Here is a 19,928-nt window from a genome sequence, read left to right as displayed (position 1 = left end):
CTCGTAGAGAAGCGATAATATTCCGACCGGGAATCTGCCTGTCTGTAAACTGAGGAAAAAACCGAAAGCCGGGGGCGGGGCGTGTCACGCGCCTAAGGCTTAGTCCATTGACTGACCACTCAGCATTTGCTCTCGTGTGCTTCAGCCAGGGCTTTGAATGACATCATTCCTGTTTTTCCCGGGCTGTGAGACTCCATTGTTGACGTGAGAAGTGTCACGTAAGAGCAGAGATCCTTTGTAAACGACAGAGATAATAAAGAAGGGCAAGAAATGTTCAGACAGGGTACTTCCTGAACAGAAGCATCTCAGGTTTTTGCCTGCCATAGGAGTTCTGTTATACTCACAGACACCATTCAAACAGTTTCAGAAACTTTGGAGTGTTTTCTCTCCAAAGCTAATAATTATATGCATATTCCAGTTTCTGGGCAGGACTAATAATCAGATTAAATCGGGTACGTTTTTTATCCAGCCGTGAAATTACTGCCCCCTAGATGTAACAGGATATATATACAGTGGGGAGAACAAGTATATGATACACTGCCGATTTTGAAGGTTTTCCTACTTACAAAGCATGTAGAGGTCTGTAATTTTTATAATAGGTACACTACAACTGTGAGAGACGGAATCTAAAACAAAAATCCAGAAAATCACATTGTATGATTTTTAAGTAATTAATTTGCATTTTATTGCATGACATAAGTATTTGATACATCAGAAAAGCAGAACTTAATATTTGGTACAGAAACCTTTGTTTGCAATTACAGAGATCATACGTTTTCTGTAGTTCTTGACCAGGTTTGCACACACTGCAGCAGGGATTTTGGCCCACTCCTCCATACAGACCTTCTCCAGATCCTTCAGGTTTCGGGGCTGTCGCTGTGCAATACGGACTTTCAGCTCCCTCCAAAGATTTTCTATTGGGTTCAGGTCTGGAGACTGGCTAGGCCACTCCAGGACCTTGAGATGCTTCTTACGGAGCCACTCCTTAGTTGCCCTGGCTGTGTGTTTCGGGTCGTTGTCATGCTGGAAGACCCAGCCACGACCCATCTTCAATGCTCTTACTGAGGGAAGGAGGTTGTTGGCCAAGATCTCGCGATACATGGCCCCATCCATCCTCCCCTCAATACGGTGCAGTCGTCCTGTCCCCTTTGCAGAAAAGCATCCCCAAAGAATGATGTTTCCACCTCCATGCTTCACGGTTGGGATGGTTTTCTTGGGGTTGTACTCATCCTTCTTCTTCCTCCAAACACGGCGAGTGGAGTTTAGACCAGAAAGCTCTATTTTTGTCTCATCAGACCACATGACCTTCTCCCATTCCTCCTCTGGATCATCCAGATGGTCATTGGCAAACTTCAGACGGGCCTGGACATGCGCTGGCTTGAGCAGGGGGACCTTGTGTGCGCTGCAGGATTTTAATCCATGACGGCGTAGTGTGTTACTAATGGTTTTCTTTGAGACTGTGGTCCCAGCTCTCTTCAGGTCATTGACCAGGTCCTGCCGTGTAGTTCTGGGCTGATCCCTCACCTTCCTCATGATCATTGATGCCCCACGAAGTGAGATCTTGCATGGAGCCCCAGACCGAGGGTGATTGACCGTCATCTTGAACTTTTTCCATTTTCTAATAATTGCGCCAACAGTTGTTGCCTTCTCACCAAGCTGCTTGCCAATTGTCCTGTAGCCCATCCCAGCCTTGTGCAGGTCTACAATTTTATCCCTGATGTCCTTACACAGCTCTCTGGTCTTGGCCATTGTGGAGAGGTTGGAGTCTGTTTGATTGAGTGTGTGGACAGGTGTCTTTTATACAGGTAACGAGTTCAAACAGGTGCAGTTAATACAGGTAATGAGTGGAGAACAGGAGGGCTTCTTAAAGAAAAACTAACAGGTCTGTGAGAGCCGGAATTCTTACTGGTTGGTAGGTGATCAAATAGTTATGTCATGCAATAAAATGCTAATTAATTACTTAAAAATCATACAATGTGATTTTCTGGATTTTTGTTTTAGATTCCGTCTCTCACAGTTGAAGTGTACCAATGATAAAAATTACCGACCTCTACATGCTTTGTAAGTAGGAAAACCTGCAAAATCGGCAGTGTATCAAATACTTGTTATATATATATCTTATTCATGTTATTTCCTCTACCTCTGTTTTTCTAATAAATAGTCAAAAGTGATATAGAAAAATTATTCTTTGAGTGTTCTATGCCTATTCAATTGTCAGTGGCATGGTGCATACACTGCAGAAATGCTCAATTCTGTGTGCAGTGATCTCTGCCACACAAGATAAAATTCATGCAGACTAATTCGGTGGAGAGAATATGAACATGCAGGGAAAGCCAACGCTAGGAATGAGTAGGTGTTGGGGATACTTGTGTCATAGCAACTACAGTATGAGCGTGTTTCCCTGCCTGCCGCCCCCGGTAACGAGGTTGTTTTAGTACAAGACAGTCAGTGAAGAAAGCTCTGCTGTCTGTCTTCCTGCTCTCAGGACAGAATGTACACCAGGTCAAAGGTGAATCGAAATCTGCCATAATTTGCATTAACAGTACCGGGGCGGCAGGTAGCCTAGCAGTTACGAGCATTGGGCCAGTAACGGAAAGGTTGCTGGTTTGAATCCCTGAGCCGACTAGGTGAAAAATCTGTTGATGTGCCCTTGAGCAAGGCACTAAAACCGAATTGGTCATGTAAGTCGCTCCACTAAATTGTACTCAGATTAGTTTTATATTACTCTCACCATAAAGCTTTTATTTGTTAATGAATGGTTATTGAAAGTCAGTGTACAAACAGTGTGCACAGAAACCAGTTCATTCTTCCATTATGTTGATATTGGTGGCTATATTTAGCTACACCCATCTTAAATATCAAAGCCTCATGTAAAGTCCATGTTCTACTGGGAGAGAATGTGGTGCTCTTGGATTCTGCTACCCTCTACTGGAGACAGAATAAATGAAAACCGGTCCTGTTACACAATGAATTACACTGACACAATAGCTAATGCCTTTTTGGGTAAGATCCATTTAGTTGCATATCAAGATTAATGTTGCTTGCTAACCGTTGTCAACTACCTCTTAAATCTCAACGAAAAGGTTTCGAATTGCAGTTCCTACTGAAGTAGTAGTGACCCACTGGACACAGACGTCAGTTTAACGTCTAGTATTGATTTACATTTGGTTGAATTGTCAACTATTGTGAATTCAATGTGAAGTCAACCAAAAATGTCACCATGTCATTGAATTTAGGTTAAAAGTTGGGTGAAAATAATAAATGCCCTTACGTTGATTAATTTTACCACGTTGATTCACTGTCACCATATAGATTTTTTGGGGTTGAAATTATGTGGAAACAATGTTGATTCAACCCGTTTTTTCCCAGTGGTTAGAGACAAATAAAGAGCATTTCATGCAGCTGACACTATCATGGATCACTTTAGTGGCTGTCCAAGTGCAGTCATAATCTCAATAACTCTATTTTATTGGCTTGGAATGGTCTTTCCATTTTTATACCTACAGTACTTTATTGTAAAGGTATCGCATTACATCAATTAAGTTCACTAAAATAAATCCCATGGCATTTTACAGCCAGTATAACTGTCTCCATATTGTATCTTCCTGTAGAATTCTCCCTGTTCTCATACAACAATGGCACGGTGATGTCTTCGTGTCGCCCGGAGATGGACAACAACAACCGCAGTGCCCTCTCTGCAGCCTCCGCCTTCGCCATCGCCACGGCAGGAGCCAATGAGGGCACGCCCACCAAGGAGAAGTATCGCCGCATGTCCCTGGCCAGCACAGGTACAGAGCGTGATAAACATCAGTTCTGTCCACAATGGGACAATTTGAATATACCACATTTTCAAAAGCATGAGAACTTTAATGTAATTTTTGTTCTTCTCAAGATAAAAAAAATCTATACTGTCATTAAAAATGTAGGTGTGATATTTACATGCCGTTTTTGATACATTTTACGCAGGGTTCCAAACAGACCAGAGGAATGGGGACAAAGAGTTTGTAATCCGAAGGGCTGCAACCAACAGAGTCCTGAATGTTCTGAGGCACTGGGTGTCAAAACACTCTCAGGTAATACTTCCAGATACATAGTTATTATAATTCACTACTTCTAATGTAAAATAGAGTGCAGGTTTGCAATCAGTTAACTTTTTTGTGTGCGTTTGTGTTGACCTCCAGGACTTTGAGAGTAACACTGAGCTGAAGCTGAAGGTCATAGCCTTCCTGGAGGAGGTGATGCATGACCCGGAGCTGCTGACCCAGGAGAGGAAAGCAGCCGCCAACATCATCAGGTACCTACCAGCACTACCATCGCCTCAGCTTATAGACACACACTGCTAACATTGAATACATGGGCTATAACTTCTATAGGGCTGATTAACACTGATGTACAGAGTAAAGAGAAACACATTCTAAATACATACCTGTTGTATGGTCTATTAGGACCCTGACACAGGAGGACCCTGGTGACAGTCAGATCAGCCTGGAGGAGGTTAAACAGCTGGTGAGTGGGATGACTGCATGTGGATCTGGCAGTAATGTAAAGAAGACACTGTGTTTTACACAAGATGGCAATTGAGTCAATAGAGGACAATCTCTCCTTGACATATGTTAAGTATGTGTCTCAGGAATGTTAGAATATAGGGAAGTAGTTGTCATACCTGGCGTCTTGAGAATGGTTACCGGTGATGCTCTGTGTGTGTACTAGGCGTCTTGAGAATGGTTACCGGTGATGCTCTGTGTGTGTGCTAGGCGTCAGTAGGGAAGGCAGAGGCGTTTGAGAGCCATTCTGCCCTGGAGATAGCAGAGCAGCTCACCCTACTGGACCACCTGGTCTTTAAGGTTATCCCATATGAGTGAGTGACACCCAAACACATGTTGTATTCTCAGTTGATGATACATACAGACATACAATATGGGAGACATACAGTGATTTTGAATAACAACCATGCAGTATTAAAGAGAAGACATTAGATGTATTTCTACTTGATCCTACAATATTTTTACAGAGAGTTCTTTGGTCAAGGCTGGATGAAGAATGACAAGACTGAAAGGACACCATATATCATGAAAACAACAAAGCACTTCAATGATGTATGCAGCTAACGACGTCCACCGCCCAGCATAATATTACAACTGTACATTATCACTTTTTTATTACAGTGTATGGCTTTAGTTGTTATGCATTAGGAACATGGCTACTCCTTGTCTGTATTGCCTCTGTTAGATCAGTAACCTGATTGCCACGGAGATCCTGCGCTGTGACGATGTGACCACGCGGGTGGCGGTGATGGAGAAGTGGGTGGCGGTGGCGGACATCTGCCGCTGTCTCCATAACTACAACGCTGTGCTGGAGATCACCTCTTCCCTCAACCGCAGCTCTGTGTTCCGCCTCAAAAAGACCTGGCTCAAAGTGTCCAAGCAGGTAAGGCCACATCTCCTCACTACACACACCCAGCTCACTGATGGCTCGTAGACTGGTCCTAGTAATATTATTACACATTTTATCATTGCACTGGGTCCTCAATACACTCTTATAAACAGCTTGTTATGACACCTCAGACCTCTATGTATCCTTATAGCTTACTACCGATTACACATCACTTTAACAATGGTGATTATACCTGGGTGTTTTCCAACATATAATACAGTATTTTATTTAATCTCTCAGACTAAAACCGTCATTGACAAGCTGCAGAAGTTGGTTTCGTCAGAGGGGAGGTTCAAAAACCTGAGGGAGGCTTTAAAGAAGTGAGTGTTTCTTCTGCTTGTTCTAATAACTACAAAAGCCAACGTGTATCAGAAAAATTATACTGGCCATTTGGGCAGTGGATCGATCAAAGTATTAGCAAATTGGTGACTTCTGTTTTTCATTTTAGCTGTGACCCTCCCTGTGTACCATACCTGGGGATGTACCTCACTGATCTGGCTTTCATTGAGGAGGGGACGCCCAACTACACTGAGGACAAATTAGTCAACTTCTCAAAGATGAGGATGGTAAGTGGTCTCTGCTTTGTGTAATGTTACAGAGATATTCAAATGCGTTCTGTGGCTTTGTATTGTATACATGGCTTATGTTGTTATCTCTCTGCAGATTTCACATATCATCAGAGAAATTAGACAATTTCAGCAAACAGCATACAAGATTGATCATCAGCCAAAGGTAAACTTTTAAAGCTGTTTCGTGATAACTTCTGTTATATTGTACATATAAAGAGAAACAGAAGAAAATGGCATTGGCCATGAGGGAATTCCAATTTAAAGGCTGAGTGTCGGTATTTGTCACATCGTGTAGATTATGGTAGTAGTAGCCAACCTGCTGAAACTGTATATGTGTCCTGGTCTAGGCAGCACGGTATTTGCTGGACAACGGCTCTGTTCTGGATGAAGAAAGCCTGTATGAAGCCTCTCTCAGAATTGAGCCTAAAGTCAACAACTGAAGAGGATGACAGTTTCCCAAAGTGTAATCTCTGTTCAAAAACTATTATCATACACAGTAGACATAAACAATAACTGGTGTTAAGTCATGTTTAACATTTTTGCTCTTTATACATGTATTGTTTTTAGATGTTATCTTATGTACACATGTTAATTTAATCGTCACATTGTTGTTGAAATATTTAATTTTTCCTCTGCAACAAGGACCATTTCACTGGGCTTATTAGAGTGATAACTAAAGTCACAATGATCTTGCATAATGGTGTGTCCTTTGTAACCAATGAAATTGATTGACACCTTTTCATACTGTGGACTTTGCACTTCCTGTAAGCACACCTGCTGCCAGGGTCCTACTGTACAGGAAATATTGTTCTCTTTACTCAAATAGATATAATGTGTTTATCTGCAACTGATGTAGCATTGTAAAAATCTAACCAGGTAAAACAACAAAGACATTTTTAGACCCAAAATTGATGCGGCTAAACCAATGTGTGTTCCTTTAATTGTTCTATATCAATCCGCCTCCTCCCTGCTTTGATTATTTGCTTCCATTTGAATTTCTATCAACATTTGAGTAATCTTGTCACAGTTGAGATGTGAGAGATGTGAGAGCCACTAGCACCACAGAGCTTTGTCGTGTCATCATGAGGAGTGATTCTTACTTAATAAGATATTACACTTGCCTGATACAGGAAACACTTGCTCTTAGTACAAGTTACTGACTTGCAGTACAGTACTGAATCTGCTCTGAAATGAATGAAGAACAACTAATATATAAGGGCATATTCACACAACAAGCTTTTATCTAAGAACCAGCAAGGTCTGGTTTCTTTTGACAACATTGAAGTCAAGTGTGAATACACCCTAACGTAAAACATGATTAACAATATTTGTAGCTTTATTTCATTACTGTTGCATGTTGCATTGTAACAGGCGGTTAAATCACAAACCTCTTACTCTATATTTGCAGAAGTAATTCAAGTCAAGTAGCCATAAATAACATTTTGTTTTGCAGAATAAACTCTATTAATCCATGCAATTGAAATGGCTGGTAATAAGCCAGTGTACGTTATATCTCCAATACGAGTGTACTTCCAGTTTGACAATGATTAGTTGGGGGTGACATCTTGTTTGACTAGGAGTTTGGGGAAGTTTGCTGCTATTCTTGGAGCATGCCATTGTAGCTGTTTCCCTTTTTAAAAGCACATGTGTGTTAGCTTTCAATTTAAACTTAACGGAGCACACATATTAAAGAAAAATAAAGCAACACCCTTGAAATTGTAGTATTTTCAGGCTTTGTGATATTTGTGTACAGTAAAAGGTTGTTCCGCTATTATACTGTATCATTCAAAGACGATCTATGTCCTTTTGCTGTTCCAGTGATTGTGGAACGTGACCGTATATCACTCTGTTAAATGCATTGTTGTTTAAGAGTATGATAAAAGTAAGTGAATGAGTTACTCCGCCTGCAGCATTCAAAAGGTATTTTTGTAGTATTAGTATAAGGTAAGGGGTTACAAGAACACAGGAAAGTATTTTGTACTTTGTTGTTGTTAATTCACCTTGCTGAAATGTATGCTGTACATTTTGTACATGCAGCCCTGCATATTTCTTAATGTGGAACAGTGTCAAGTACACCTCTGAAAAGCATTGTATCCCAAGCGTCAACACAAAATGCTACAACAATTGTAATTTTGAAACCATGACTTAGAGGTAGAAGACAACTTCAAAGTGTTTTGCATATACTGTAATCCTGTCTATAATCATTCTCTTAGCAGGAATATAGTAATGTAGTGCTTATTCTGTGAATATTTGTATGTATTTTTACCATGTACAGTCTAGAAACATTTAAAGCTCATATGGCAGGCATGCAACACTGTATCAGACAATATTAAAACAATATATATACATATATATACTGTATACACTTATACGTGCACATACTCTTATAAATGAAATATTAACAAACAAACGTTTTGCTGTTAGCAATACCCAGTGGTATGAGAATTATCTTTCAACCCTTATGTTTATTTCCACAGCTTGAGAAATATTTCCAGTTTTGTAAAAAGAAAAAAATGTATGTTTCCTGATTACCTCTTGCTAATAAATCTATTCTATCTCAGGGGCATTGTTGTCTCAAGTGTGTTTGTGAGAAAACAATACATTTTTTTTCTCTCTCGCTCTTCTCTCACTCCCCACCCCCCTCTATCACATGCACACACCACACAAACACACACTCTGCCATAGCCGTGGGAAGTACGGGTGCTGGAGGTGAAAGAATTTGTGTTGTTGCAATAAAAAGCTATTAAACTACTTTTGTCTTGCATTATATTATCATCATACTAGGCCCTGTAGATATATAGATATACTACATTTTATTTTCAACTTCAATAGCCCGTATGGAATTACTGAGAAACTAGGATACTAGACTGTCTTATCTAATGCATATTGGAATGCACTGTATCCACATAAAGTAAAACAGTAAATTCACAATGACCTGAATTTTTTGGATGTTACTGTGTCATCCATGCAGTACAACAAGGTGTTTGACATGGAGGAGTACTACCACAGACTTCAGATCTTTATTGAGAACAAGAGGATTGACCATCACAATGAAGGAAATCACAAGTTCACAAGTATGAATAATTGCATTATAGTTGTGTTTCTTCAGTTGTTAGAAGTGTCCATATCCTTTGAGTATGTCAATATATTAATTGTGCCTTCTTCTGACATTTGACCTCCTTACCTAGTGGGACTGAATCAGTTCTCGGACATGACCTTACTGTGCTCAGGCCTTCAACAAACATGGCCGTAAGGGGTGAGTGTCACCACTGGAAAACCCATTTCCTTGTAAATACTGTATATTCACAAAAATCTCTTGGTCTAACTGGACACTATCAGATTCTTACTCCAGCTCTGAAAAAATATATATTTTAGTGTCTCTCCAATCATGCATTTGAGTACATCAAGTATAACAAGGGACTCATGACAGAGGATAACTATCCATAATAGCACATATATGTAAATAGCAATGCCATCTTTATAACAACTACAGTACTATCACTTAAAAAGGTGGCAAACTATTAACATAATTTATCCTGGAATCATTTTGAAGGAGGGCACTTGCAAATTCAAGACTGATTTGGCAGCTGCTTTCGTTAAGGATGTGGTCAACATAACAAGGGTAAGTAAATTCACATTAATTGGGGTTATTTGGTGCATTGACTACCCAGGCAGTCATCTTATTGTATGTTTTTTTTCCATGGCAGTATGAGGAAATGGGTATGCTGGATGCAGTGGCCAGACACAACCCTGTCAGCCTTGCCTATGAGGTGACCTCTGATTTCATGCATTACCATAGTGGTGTGTACAGAAGGTGAGAATGAGTCTCTACTATGTTTTTAAACCTAGAATAATGGTAATATCTGTTGTGGCGTACAGCAGGTCAACCACCAGGGGGAGACTTGTCGATGCCTGGTGACAGACGGAGTATACATCACGAGGCGATGGCTCCATCTGCTGGACGTGCCAGGTCTCGATGGGCTCTCTGGCCAGGACTTATTGGGGCTGTTTGGGGATTTGTGAGTAATCAAGGGATGATTGCTCACCAGCTGTACAACTCCCATAAAGCTGCCAGAAGGGCAGCACACAAGGAAGATACTGGGGGAGGAAAGGACTACTGTATAGTTGGGGATGGTACCAGAGGTAACAGGAGGGAGTTCAGTTTTTGATCCCCACAGGATACAGCAAGACCCGGAGCCCAGAAGATGGTATCCCGGAGAAGGTCTCTTGGGGGAGACCTATTCTTTTCTTTTGGACTATTATTTTAAGAAACACCTTTGAAACTGAGCTAATCCTACTCTGTCCGTGTATGATCTGTGTAAACGTTTTGACCCAACCCCCTGGTCTGCCACAAGTGGTGGAGAATGCAGGCACTCTGATAACGTGGTCAGATCAGGGTTGACGTTTACGCAGCATCAGCATGGATGAGTTGATAGCTCAGTTCATCCGGGCCCAACAAGCCCAACAGGCGGTTCAGGAACGAACGCTGGAGAAACAGCGGCTACAAAACGTCCACCTCATTGAGGAAATCAGGAAGCTACAAGGAGGAGCGTCTACTGAATCACATCCAAACAAGTTTTTAATCAAGCTAACAGAAGATGACGACATCGAAACTTACCTCTGTACGTTTGAAAGGACAGCACTACGGAAAGGATGGCCAAGGCAGAAGTGGGCCAGTCTGCTGGCCCCGTTCCTCTCTGGGAATGCCCAAAAGGCGTATTGGGACCTGAACGATGAACAGGCGGCTAACTACGACGGACTCAAACGGGAGATACTCAGCCACTACGGGTACAGCCTGGCCCATTGTGCTCAACTATTCCACGACTGGAGGTTCGTAGCCGACGCATCCCCCCCGAGCCCAGATGAGCGACCTACTGCGTGTCACCAGGGCATGGATCCTAACCGACGTATCCACCCTCTCCATCCTAGACAAAGTGGTCCTGGATCGCTTCCTACGGGCACTACCCCACGACATGAAGAGGGCAGCAAGTCTATATGCGCCCCAGACCTTGGAGGGCCTCCTGGAAGCAGTGGAGATGCATCAGAACACCCAGGCCCTGCTGAGTGGGAGCCGGGCTGAGTCGGCGACCCGTTCGAGGAGTCGGAAGGACAGCCCCACTGCTGTGTACCCCGAACCGACATTCGGCAGGGCCAAAGGACCGCAAACCCGTGGAGAGACGGCTGGGGTAGGGTCGACCCGCCACCGACAACCCCAGGTAGATGGAGAACAAAATAAGTGTTTTGAGCGTGGTGCCTGGGGGCACATTGCCTGGAATTGCCCGGCTCGAGAGGAGTGCCATCAGCAAGCCCCAGAGGCAAGGTGGGTCATGCAGTGAACTACATCACCTCCTGTTGGGCACACCACAAATCAATTGCACCCATGGTCCCGGTGAAGGTTGACGGACACGACACGGAAATTCTAAAAGACTCCGGGAGTGTGGTTACCCTCGTAACCACGAGCGTGCTGAACCAGGATACCGAACGTGGTAGGGAGATGGCCATTTCCTGTGTTCACGGGGACACAAAGCGGTATCCAACCGTATGGGCCAACATTGTGACACCACAAGGGAACTGCCAGATGATGGTGGGTGCAGTACCAGAGTTGCCGGTACCTCTCCTAGTGGGACGAGATTGTCCACTGATCGTGGCCCTGTGGGGACACAAGCTGAGGAAGCAGGTACAAGCCGACCAAAGATGAGAGCGAGGACAACCCATTGCCTGTGCGGCCCGGAAGCAAACGGTTGATCAACCTGTATCTACGGGTCCGGAGTTGGAGTCAGAGGGGGTCCTGGAACCCGACCCCCCCCCCCCCGGGGAACCACAGGAGGAAGAGCCCAGCCTCCCCCTCCTCGAGGGGCCAGTCGAGACACCCCCTGGGGGTCAACTGAGGGGACAATTCGGGACGGCCCAGTGGGAGGATCCTAACTTAAAAGCTCCCGCAGCCCAAGTGATAGCGGTGGATGGACAGCTACTTCTGGGGGTGAGTGACTGGCGATACCCCCATTTCCAAATGAAAAATAACCTTTGTATCAGGTGTCGTGCCAACGGAGGGAACTTCGAGAGGTATTGTTGCTGCCCCGACGGTACGTGGGAACCGTTCTTCAGCTGGCCCACACCCACCTGTTGGGGGCGCACCTGGGAATGGAGAAGACCCGGGAACGGATCGCCGCCCGGTTCCACTGGCCCGGGATGAGGAGGGCCGTGGAAGATTACTGTCGCAGCTGCCCAGAGTGTCAAATGACGGCCCCAAAGGCACACTTCCGAAACCCAATGGTCCCCCTACCAATCATCGGGGTGGGGTGCCCTCTGAACGCATCGCCATGGACATAGTGTGACCCCTGGTAAAAACAGCACGAGGACACCGGTACATCCTGGTAATAGTGGACTATGCCACCCGGTATCCCAGGCCATTCCCCTGTGGGCGGCGGTATCCAAGGGAATCGCCCGGGTGCTGTTCCACCTCTTTAGCCAGGTGGGCATCCCAAACGAGATCCTGACAGACCAAGGTACTGAGTTTATGTCCCGCCTAATGAAAGATTTGTGTGCTCTCTTGCAGATCAAGCAGATCCGGACCTCCGTCTTCCACCCGCAGACGGATGGACTCGTCGAGCGGTTCAATAAAACGCTCAAACAAATGCTGTGGAAGGTCATCGAGCAGGACGGGAAGAACTCGGACCGCCATATGGCCAGTCGTGAGGGAACATATGGAGAAGGCCCAACGCGCCCAAGCCCAGGTCTACAATCGGGGAGCCCAGTCCCGAGGATTCCAGGTGGGAGACAGGGTGTTGGTCTTAATCCCCACAGCCGAAAGTAAGTTCCTGGCAACATGGCACGGGCCATACAAGGTGATCGAGAAGCTGGGACCTGTCAATTACCGTGTACGGCAGCCGGGGAGACAGAAACCCCAACAGATTTACAATGTGAACCTGTTGAAGAAGTGACACGAGAGGACAGCCTTGTCCGTGTTATGGTCGGGACCCCGGACGCCAACGGTACCAGTGGTGGTCCCAAGCAATGAGGACCTCGATCCACCCCAGAAGCAAGAGCTCAGGGAGCTCGTCGATCGGAACATGGCGGTGTTCCCCGAGAAGCCGGGCCGCATGACCCTCATTGAACACCACATCCGTACCCGGCCCGGGGAAACGATACGAAAGAGGCAATATCAGATTCCGGAGGCCCGAAGGAAGGCTGTGAAACAGGAAGTGGAGGCTATGCTGAGGATGGGGGTTGTTGAAGAGTCTCACAGTCCATGTTGCAGCCCAAAACCGGATGGTAGCCTGCGATTCTATAATGATTTCCGGGGTGTGAACGACATAAGCTTGTTTGACACCTACCCCATGCCGAGGGTGGACGAGCTCATCGACCGATTGGGAAAGGCCCGGTACATCAGCACCTTTGACCTGACCAAAGGATATTGGCAAGTACCGTTGGCAGCCTCCTCCCGGGAGAAGACAGCGTTTTCGACACCAGACGGATTATATCAGTACCGGGTGCTCCCGTTCGGTCTCCACGGAGCCCCGCCCATATTCCAGCGACTGATGAACAAAGTACTTCGACCCCACCAGCAGTATGCAGCGGCCTATTTGGATGATATCATCCACAGCCAAGGTTGGGAAGAGCACCTGACGTGACTCCAGGCAGTGCTGGATGCGCTCAGACAAGAAGGGTTGACCGCGAACCCCAAGAAATGCAAACTAGGGTTCGAGGAGGTGGAGTACCTCGGGTATTTGATCGGACAGGGAAATGTCAAGCCCCAGGAGAGGAAGGTTCACGCGGTACGTGACTGGCCCGTTCCACGCACCAAGACACAGGTCAAGTCCTTCCTGGGACTGGCAGGATACTATAGCCGGTTTATCCCCAACTTTGCAGCTATAGCTATAGTCGATCTAACCAGGGCCCGCCTCCCGAAAACAGTGAAATGGACGGACGAGACAGAAGCGGCATTCAGCCGCCTGAAGGAAGCACTGTGCTCCCATCTGATTCTCCTAACGCCTGATTTCCAGGTGCCGATGTTGGACCAGACGGATGCATGTGATACGGGACTAGGAACCGTTCTGTCCCAGATACACGATGGGGAGGAGCACCCCATCATGTACATCAGCCGAAAGCTGATACCTAGAGAAAAAAGTACTCTATTGTTGAGAAAGAGTGTCTAGCGGTGAAGTTGGCGCTAGACACTCTCAAGTATTTCCTGTTAGGTACCCACTTCATCATGGTCACGGACCATGCTGCCCTGGTCTGGACGGCCAGGGGAAAGGACACAAACAATCGGGTCACCAGGTGGTTCTTGTCCCTTCAATGCTTCTCTTTTTCTGTTGTGCACAGGTCAGGGGCGAAGCATGGAAACGCAGATGCCCTATCAAGAAGGGAGACATTCGTCACACTGATGACAGTTCCCTCCCCGACAGAGTTAGGGGGGGGGGGGGTGGTACTCGTCGATGCCTGGTGACAGACGGAGTATACATCACGAGGCGATGGCTCCATCTGCTGGACGTGCCAGGTCTCGATGGGCTCTCCGGCCATGACTAATTGGGGCTGATTGGGGATTGGTGAGTAATCAAGGGATGATTGCTCACCAGCTGTACAACTCCCATAAAGCTGCCAGAAGAGCAGCACACAAGTGAGAGACTGGGGGAGGACAGGACTCCCATATAGTTGGGGACGGTACCAGAGGTAACAGGAGGGGGCGTTCAGTTTTTGATCCCCACAGAATACAGCAAGACCCGGAGCCCAGAAGACGGTATCCCGGAGAAGGTCTCTTGGGGTAGACCTATTCTTTTCTTTTGGACTATTATTTTAAGAAACACCTTTGAAACTGAGCTAATCCTACTCTGTCCTTGTCTGATCTGTGTAAATGTTTTGACCCAACCCCCTGGTCTGCCACACCGTGTCTTAAGAGCTTTGTTACATATTTTCCAGTAAGCACAGTCAAAAAAAGCCTACCTACTATACAACCAGAATAAACTAGTTTTCCTCATGTAACAGCATCAGAAGAAGGCAATAAAAATAGATGTGTATTTTTGGCATTATTACTTATTTCTATATAGTACAAACTATGGACTTGCATCCTCTACACTTCTCGTATTGTAGCATGGAGTGTCACAACACCACAGACACAGTGAATCATGCAGTGCTGGCTGTGGGGTATGATGAGAAGGGCACCCCCTACTTTACTAATCCAAGATGGTGTAGCAGTGGGATGTTTTCATTGTTTTGTCCCGTCCCTTGCATATATTGTTTCTGTCTTCGTATATATTTCGTATGTATTTTTTATCTAATTTTTCCATCTACGGACTGAACATACTCTCCTGCAACCCGCCTCACCCAATGCAGTATGGATCTGCTATTTTCTATACTTCAGAACCGTAAACCCCTTCAGAAGCTAGCCAGCTAATTAGCTACTAGCTGGTAGTCAGTTAGCTACTGCTAGTTAGCCATCACCGTTAACTGGGACATCTGCCAGCTTCCGCACAGTCAACTCCTGCCAGCCTGCACAGCGCGATATCAACCCAGAGCATATCGGACTTCTTTTCTCCACCATATCTCCGGATTCCTACCGCAAGCTCTGAACCTTTACTCTGGATCATCGCAGTTAGCTAGCTGCTATCCGAGTGGCTACTCCTGGCTAACGTCTCTGTCCCAAAGCAAGCACCAGTTAGCCTGGAGCTAGCTTCAAATCTAGGCCCATCTCCCAGCTAGCCGAAGAGATCTATCAAGCAATTCCTGGGCTTCAATTACCTCTTTTGCCAATTGGCCTGGACAATTTACTGCCGACACGGATCCCCGCCGATCCATCATGACTGGTCTACCGACGTAACCGTCCGAGGGGGTTTCTGTCCCGAAGCAAGCACCAGTTAGCCTGGAGTTAGCCTCGAGCTAGGCCCATCTCCCGGCTAGCCGAAGAAATCCATCAGATAATCCCTGTGCTTCAATACCTCTTTTGCCAATTGGCCTGGACCCTTTGCTGCCGACACGGAGCCCCGCTGATCCATCACGACTGGTCTGCCGACGTAACCGTCCGAGGGGGTTTCAACAGGCTCCCCCGTTGCGACATCCCCCTGAGGCCCATCTGCTAGCCTGCTGCTATCCACGGCCTGCTAGCTGTCTGAATCTCCGTGCCTCCAGCTCGCCTAGCTACTCACTGGACCCTATGATTTCTCGGCTACACATGCCTCTCCCTAATGTCAATATGTCTTGTCTATTGCTGTTTTGGTTAGTCATTTTTGTCTTATTTCACTGTAGAGTCTCCAGGCCTGCTCAATATGCCTTAGCTAGCCCTGTTGTTCCACCCCCCACACATGCGGTGACCGCACCTGGCTTAAATGGTGCTTCTAGAGACAAAACCTCTCTCATCGTCACTCAATGCCTAGATTTACCTGCACTGGACTCACATCCTACCATACCCTTGTCTGTACATTATGCCTTGAATCTATCCTTCCGTGCCCAGAAACCTGCCCCCTTTACTCTCTGTTCCGAATGCACTAGACAACCAGTTCTTTTAGCCTTTAGCCGTACACTTATCCTACTCCTCCTCTGTTCCTCTGGTGATGTAGAGGTTAACCCAGTCCCTGCAGCACCCAGCATCACTCCTATCCCCCAGGTGCTTTCATTTATTGATTTCTGTAACCGTAAAAGCATTGGTTACATGCATGTTAACATTAGAAGCCTCCTCCCTACGTTTGTTTTATTCACTGCTTTAGCACACTCCACCAACCCGGATGTCCTAGCCGTGTTTGAATCATTGCTTAGGAAGACCACCAAAAATCCTGAAATTTCCATCCCTAACTATAACATTTTCCAACAGGATAGAACTGCCAAAGCGGGCGGAGTTAGCCTGCAGAGTTGTCATACTATCCAGGTCTGTGCCCAAACAATTCGAGCTACTTCATTTAAAAATACACCTTTCTAGAAACAAGTCTCTCACTGTTGCTGCTAGTTATAGACCCCCTTCAGCCCCCAGCTGTGCCCTGGACACCATATGTGAATTGATCGTACCCCACCTATCTTCAGAGTTCATACTGTTAGGTGACCTAAACTGGGACTTGCTTAACACCCCGGCTGTCCTACAATCTAAACTGGATGCCCTCAATCTCACACAAATTATCAAGGAACCTACCAGGTACAACACAGAATCTTTAACCATGGGCACCCTCTTAGATATCATCCTGACCAACTTTCCCTCTAAATACACCTCTGCTGTCTTCAACCAGGATCTCCGCAATCACTGCCTGTGTGTGTAATGGGTCCGCGATCAAACGACCACCCCTCATCACTGTCAAACGCTCCCTAAAACACTTCAGCGACCTGGCCCGGGTAACCTGATAAGATATTGACCTCATCCCATCAGTAGAGGATGCCTGGTTGCTCTTCAAAAGTGCTTTCCTCTCCATCTTAAATAAGCATGCCCCATTCAAAAAATGTAGAACTAAGAACAGATATAGCCCTTGGTTCACCCCAGACTTGACTGCCCTTGACCAGCACAAAAACATCCTGTGGCATTCTGCATTAGCATTCAATAGCCCCCGCGATATGCAACTCTTCAGGGAAGTCAGGAACCAATAAACTCAGTCAGTTAGGAAAGCTAAGGCTAGCTTTTTCAAACAGAAATGTCCTTACTATAGCACTAATTCCAAAACATTTTGGGACACTGTAAAGTCCATGGAGAGTAAGAGCACCTCCTCCCAGCTGCCCACTGCACTGAGGCCAGGAAACACTGTCACCACCGATAAATCTACGATAATCTCTAATTTCAATTAGCATTTTTCCATGGCTGGCCATGCTTTCCACCTGGCTACCCCTACCCCTACCCCTACCCCGGCCAACACCTCAGCACCCCATGCAGCAACTGGCCAAGGCTTTCGACTTTGTCAATCACCGCATTCTTATCGGCAGACTCAATAGCCTTGTCTTCTTAAATGACTGCCTCACCTGGTTCACCAACAACTTCTCACCAACAAACCTCCAAATGAGCTTCAACGCCATACAACACTCCTTCCGTGGCCTCCAACTGCTTTTAAATGCTAGTAAAACTAAGTGCATGCTCTTCAACCGATTGCTGCCCGCACCCTCCCACACGACTAGCATCACTACTCTGGATGGTTCTGACCTAGAATATGTGGACAACTACAAATACCTAGGCGTTTGGTTAGACTGTAAACTCTCCTTCCAGACTCACATTAAGCATCTCCAATCCAAAATTACATCTAAATCCTATTTCGCAACAAAGCCTCCTTCACTCATGCCGCCAAACATACCCTCGTAAAACTGACTATCCTACCGATCCTTGACTTTGGCGATATCATTTACAAAATAGCCCCCAACACTCTACTCAGCAAACTGGATGCAGTCTATTACAGTGCCATCCGTTTTATCACCAAAGCCCCATATACTACCCACCACTGCGACCTCTATGCTCTCGTTGGCTGGCCCTCACTACTGGCCCCCACTGGCTCCAGGTCATCTTTAAGTCTTTGCTAGGTAAAGCTCTGCCCTATTTCAGCTCACTGGTCATAGCAACACCATCCATAGCACGTGCTCCAGCAGGTATGTTGCACTGGTCATCCCCAAAGCCAACACTTCCTTTGGCCGCCCTTCCTTCCAGTTCTCTGCTGCCAGTGACTGGAACAAATTGCATAAATCTCTGAAGCTGGAGTCTTATATCTCCATCTCTAACTTTAAGCATCAGCTGTCAGAGCAGCTTACCAATCACTGTACCTGTACACAGCCAATCTGTAAATAGCACACCCGACTACCTCATCCCCATATTATTACTTACCCTCTTGCTCTTTTGCACACCAGTATCTCTACTTGCACATCATCATCTGCACATATGTCACTCCAGTATTAAGGCTAATTGTAATTTCACCTCTATGGCCTATTTATTGCCTACCTACCCACTATTCTACATTTGCACACACTGTACATAGATCTTTCTATTTTTATTTTATTTTGTGTTATTGACTGTACGTTTGTTTATGTGTAACTCTGTGTTGTTGTTTTTGTCACACTGCTATGCTTTATCTTGGCCAGGTTGCAGTTTTAAATGAGAACTTGTTCTCAACTGGCCTACCAGGTTAAATAAAGGTGAAATATATATTTTTTTAAATACTGCAGGGGTGGGCAATTCCAGTCCTCGAGGACCTGATTGGTGTCACAGATTCGCCCCAGCTCCAGTTAACACACCTGATTCCAATAATCACATAATCCTTATCTTCAGTTTAGAATGCAATTTGATTAATCAGCTATGTTTGCTAGAGATGTAGAAAAAGTGTGACACCAATCAGGCCCTCGAGGACTGGAGTTGCCCACCCCTGCCCTACAGGATAGTGAAGAACTCCTGGGGAATGAAAGGGTAAGACTTCAATGACAAGAGTAGAATGACATTGTGAATAGTATGGCACTATGTTATGTAACAGAACAGTGTTATGATGCAGTATATTGTGCTGTTTTCACAGATATTTCTTAATTGAGCGTGGAAAGAACATATGTGGACTGGCTGCCTGCTCATCTTATCCCCGTCCTATGCCGTGAACGCTGCATTCTGCGCACCATGGGGGCAAGAGCACTGAAAATGGACATGGAGCCAAAGATTTTCATAATCATTATCATTTATTTTTTCTAATTTGTTTGCTTCCCCCACCGCGGGAGTCTGATCATATACTGGGAGAAACACACCACTGCACTAGTACACTGTTTAAATCAGGTTTTAGTTGATTTCATTATTGTGTCTCCATGCAGATTATGATTTTATAATGCAAACTGTTTTTTAAAGCTAATTTTCTTGTTTGTGAATAAAGGTTTTCTTGATTTCTCCCTAACAATTTGATGAGGGACACATTTCGAATTCAGACTATGTGATGATGCTGTTTATAAACGAGTCTACAGTTGTGGCCAAAAGTTTCGAGAATGACACTAATATTAATTTTC

General features: G+C 45.4%; 2 protein-coding genes across 2 annotated transcripts in view; both read left to right on the top strand.

The window, feature by feature from the left end:
* LOC115152010 (ras-specific guanine nucleotide-releasing factor 1) overlaps positions 1–8,566 on the top strand; it is a 34,288-nt gene extending 25,722 nt beyond the window's left edge. Inside the window, exons 17-27 of the mRNA XM_029696445.1 lie at positions 3,612–3,788; positions 3,967–4,073; positions 4,182–4,294; positions 4,446–4,506; positions 4,755–4,858; positions 5,012–5,096; positions 5,230–5,427; positions 5,674–5,753; positions 5,882–5,999; positions 6,097–6,165; positions 6,350–8,566. Coding sequence (XP_029552305.1) covers positions 3,612–3,788; positions 3,967–4,073; positions 4,182–4,294; positions 4,446–4,506; positions 4,755–4,858; positions 5,012–5,096; positions 5,230–5,427; positions 5,674–5,753; positions 5,882–5,999; positions 6,097–6,165; positions 6,350–6,442 — 1,205 coding nt within the window. The 3' untranslated portion in view covers positions 6,443–8,566. The remainder of the gene's footprint in view (positions 1–3,611; positions 3,789–3,966; positions 4,074–4,181; positions 4,295–4,445; positions 4,507–4,754; positions 4,859–5,011; positions 5,097–5,229; positions 5,428–5,673; positions 5,754–5,881; positions 6,000–6,096; positions 6,166–6,349) is intronic.
* Positions 8,567–9,245: 679 nt separating this feature from the next.
* On the top strand, positions 9,246–19,532 carry LOC115151348 (pro-cathepsin H-like). Its single transcript, XM_029695262.1, has 7 exons — positions 9,246–9,251; positions 9,378–9,448; positions 9,546–9,624; positions 9,710–9,816; positions 15,093–15,188; positions 19,324–19,353; positions 19,457–19,532. The coding sequence occupies exons 1-7, from the start codon at positions 9,246–9,248 to the stop codon at positions 19,530–19,532; spliced, it is 465 nt and encodes a 154-aa protein (XP_029551122.1).
* Positions 19,533–19,928: the final 396 nt, after the last annotated feature.

The sequence above is a fragment of the Salmo trutta genome, chromosome 17, assembly GCF_901001165.1.
Source record: "Salmo trutta chromosome 17, fSalTru1.1, whole genome shotgun sequence".
In the NCBI taxonomy this organism is placed as follows: Eukaryota; Metazoa; Chordata; class Actinopteri; order Salmoniformes; family Salmonidae; genus Salmo; species Salmo trutta.
Note: the sequence above shows the minus strand (reverse complement) of the source record. Positions and strands in the feature narration are given on the sequence as shown.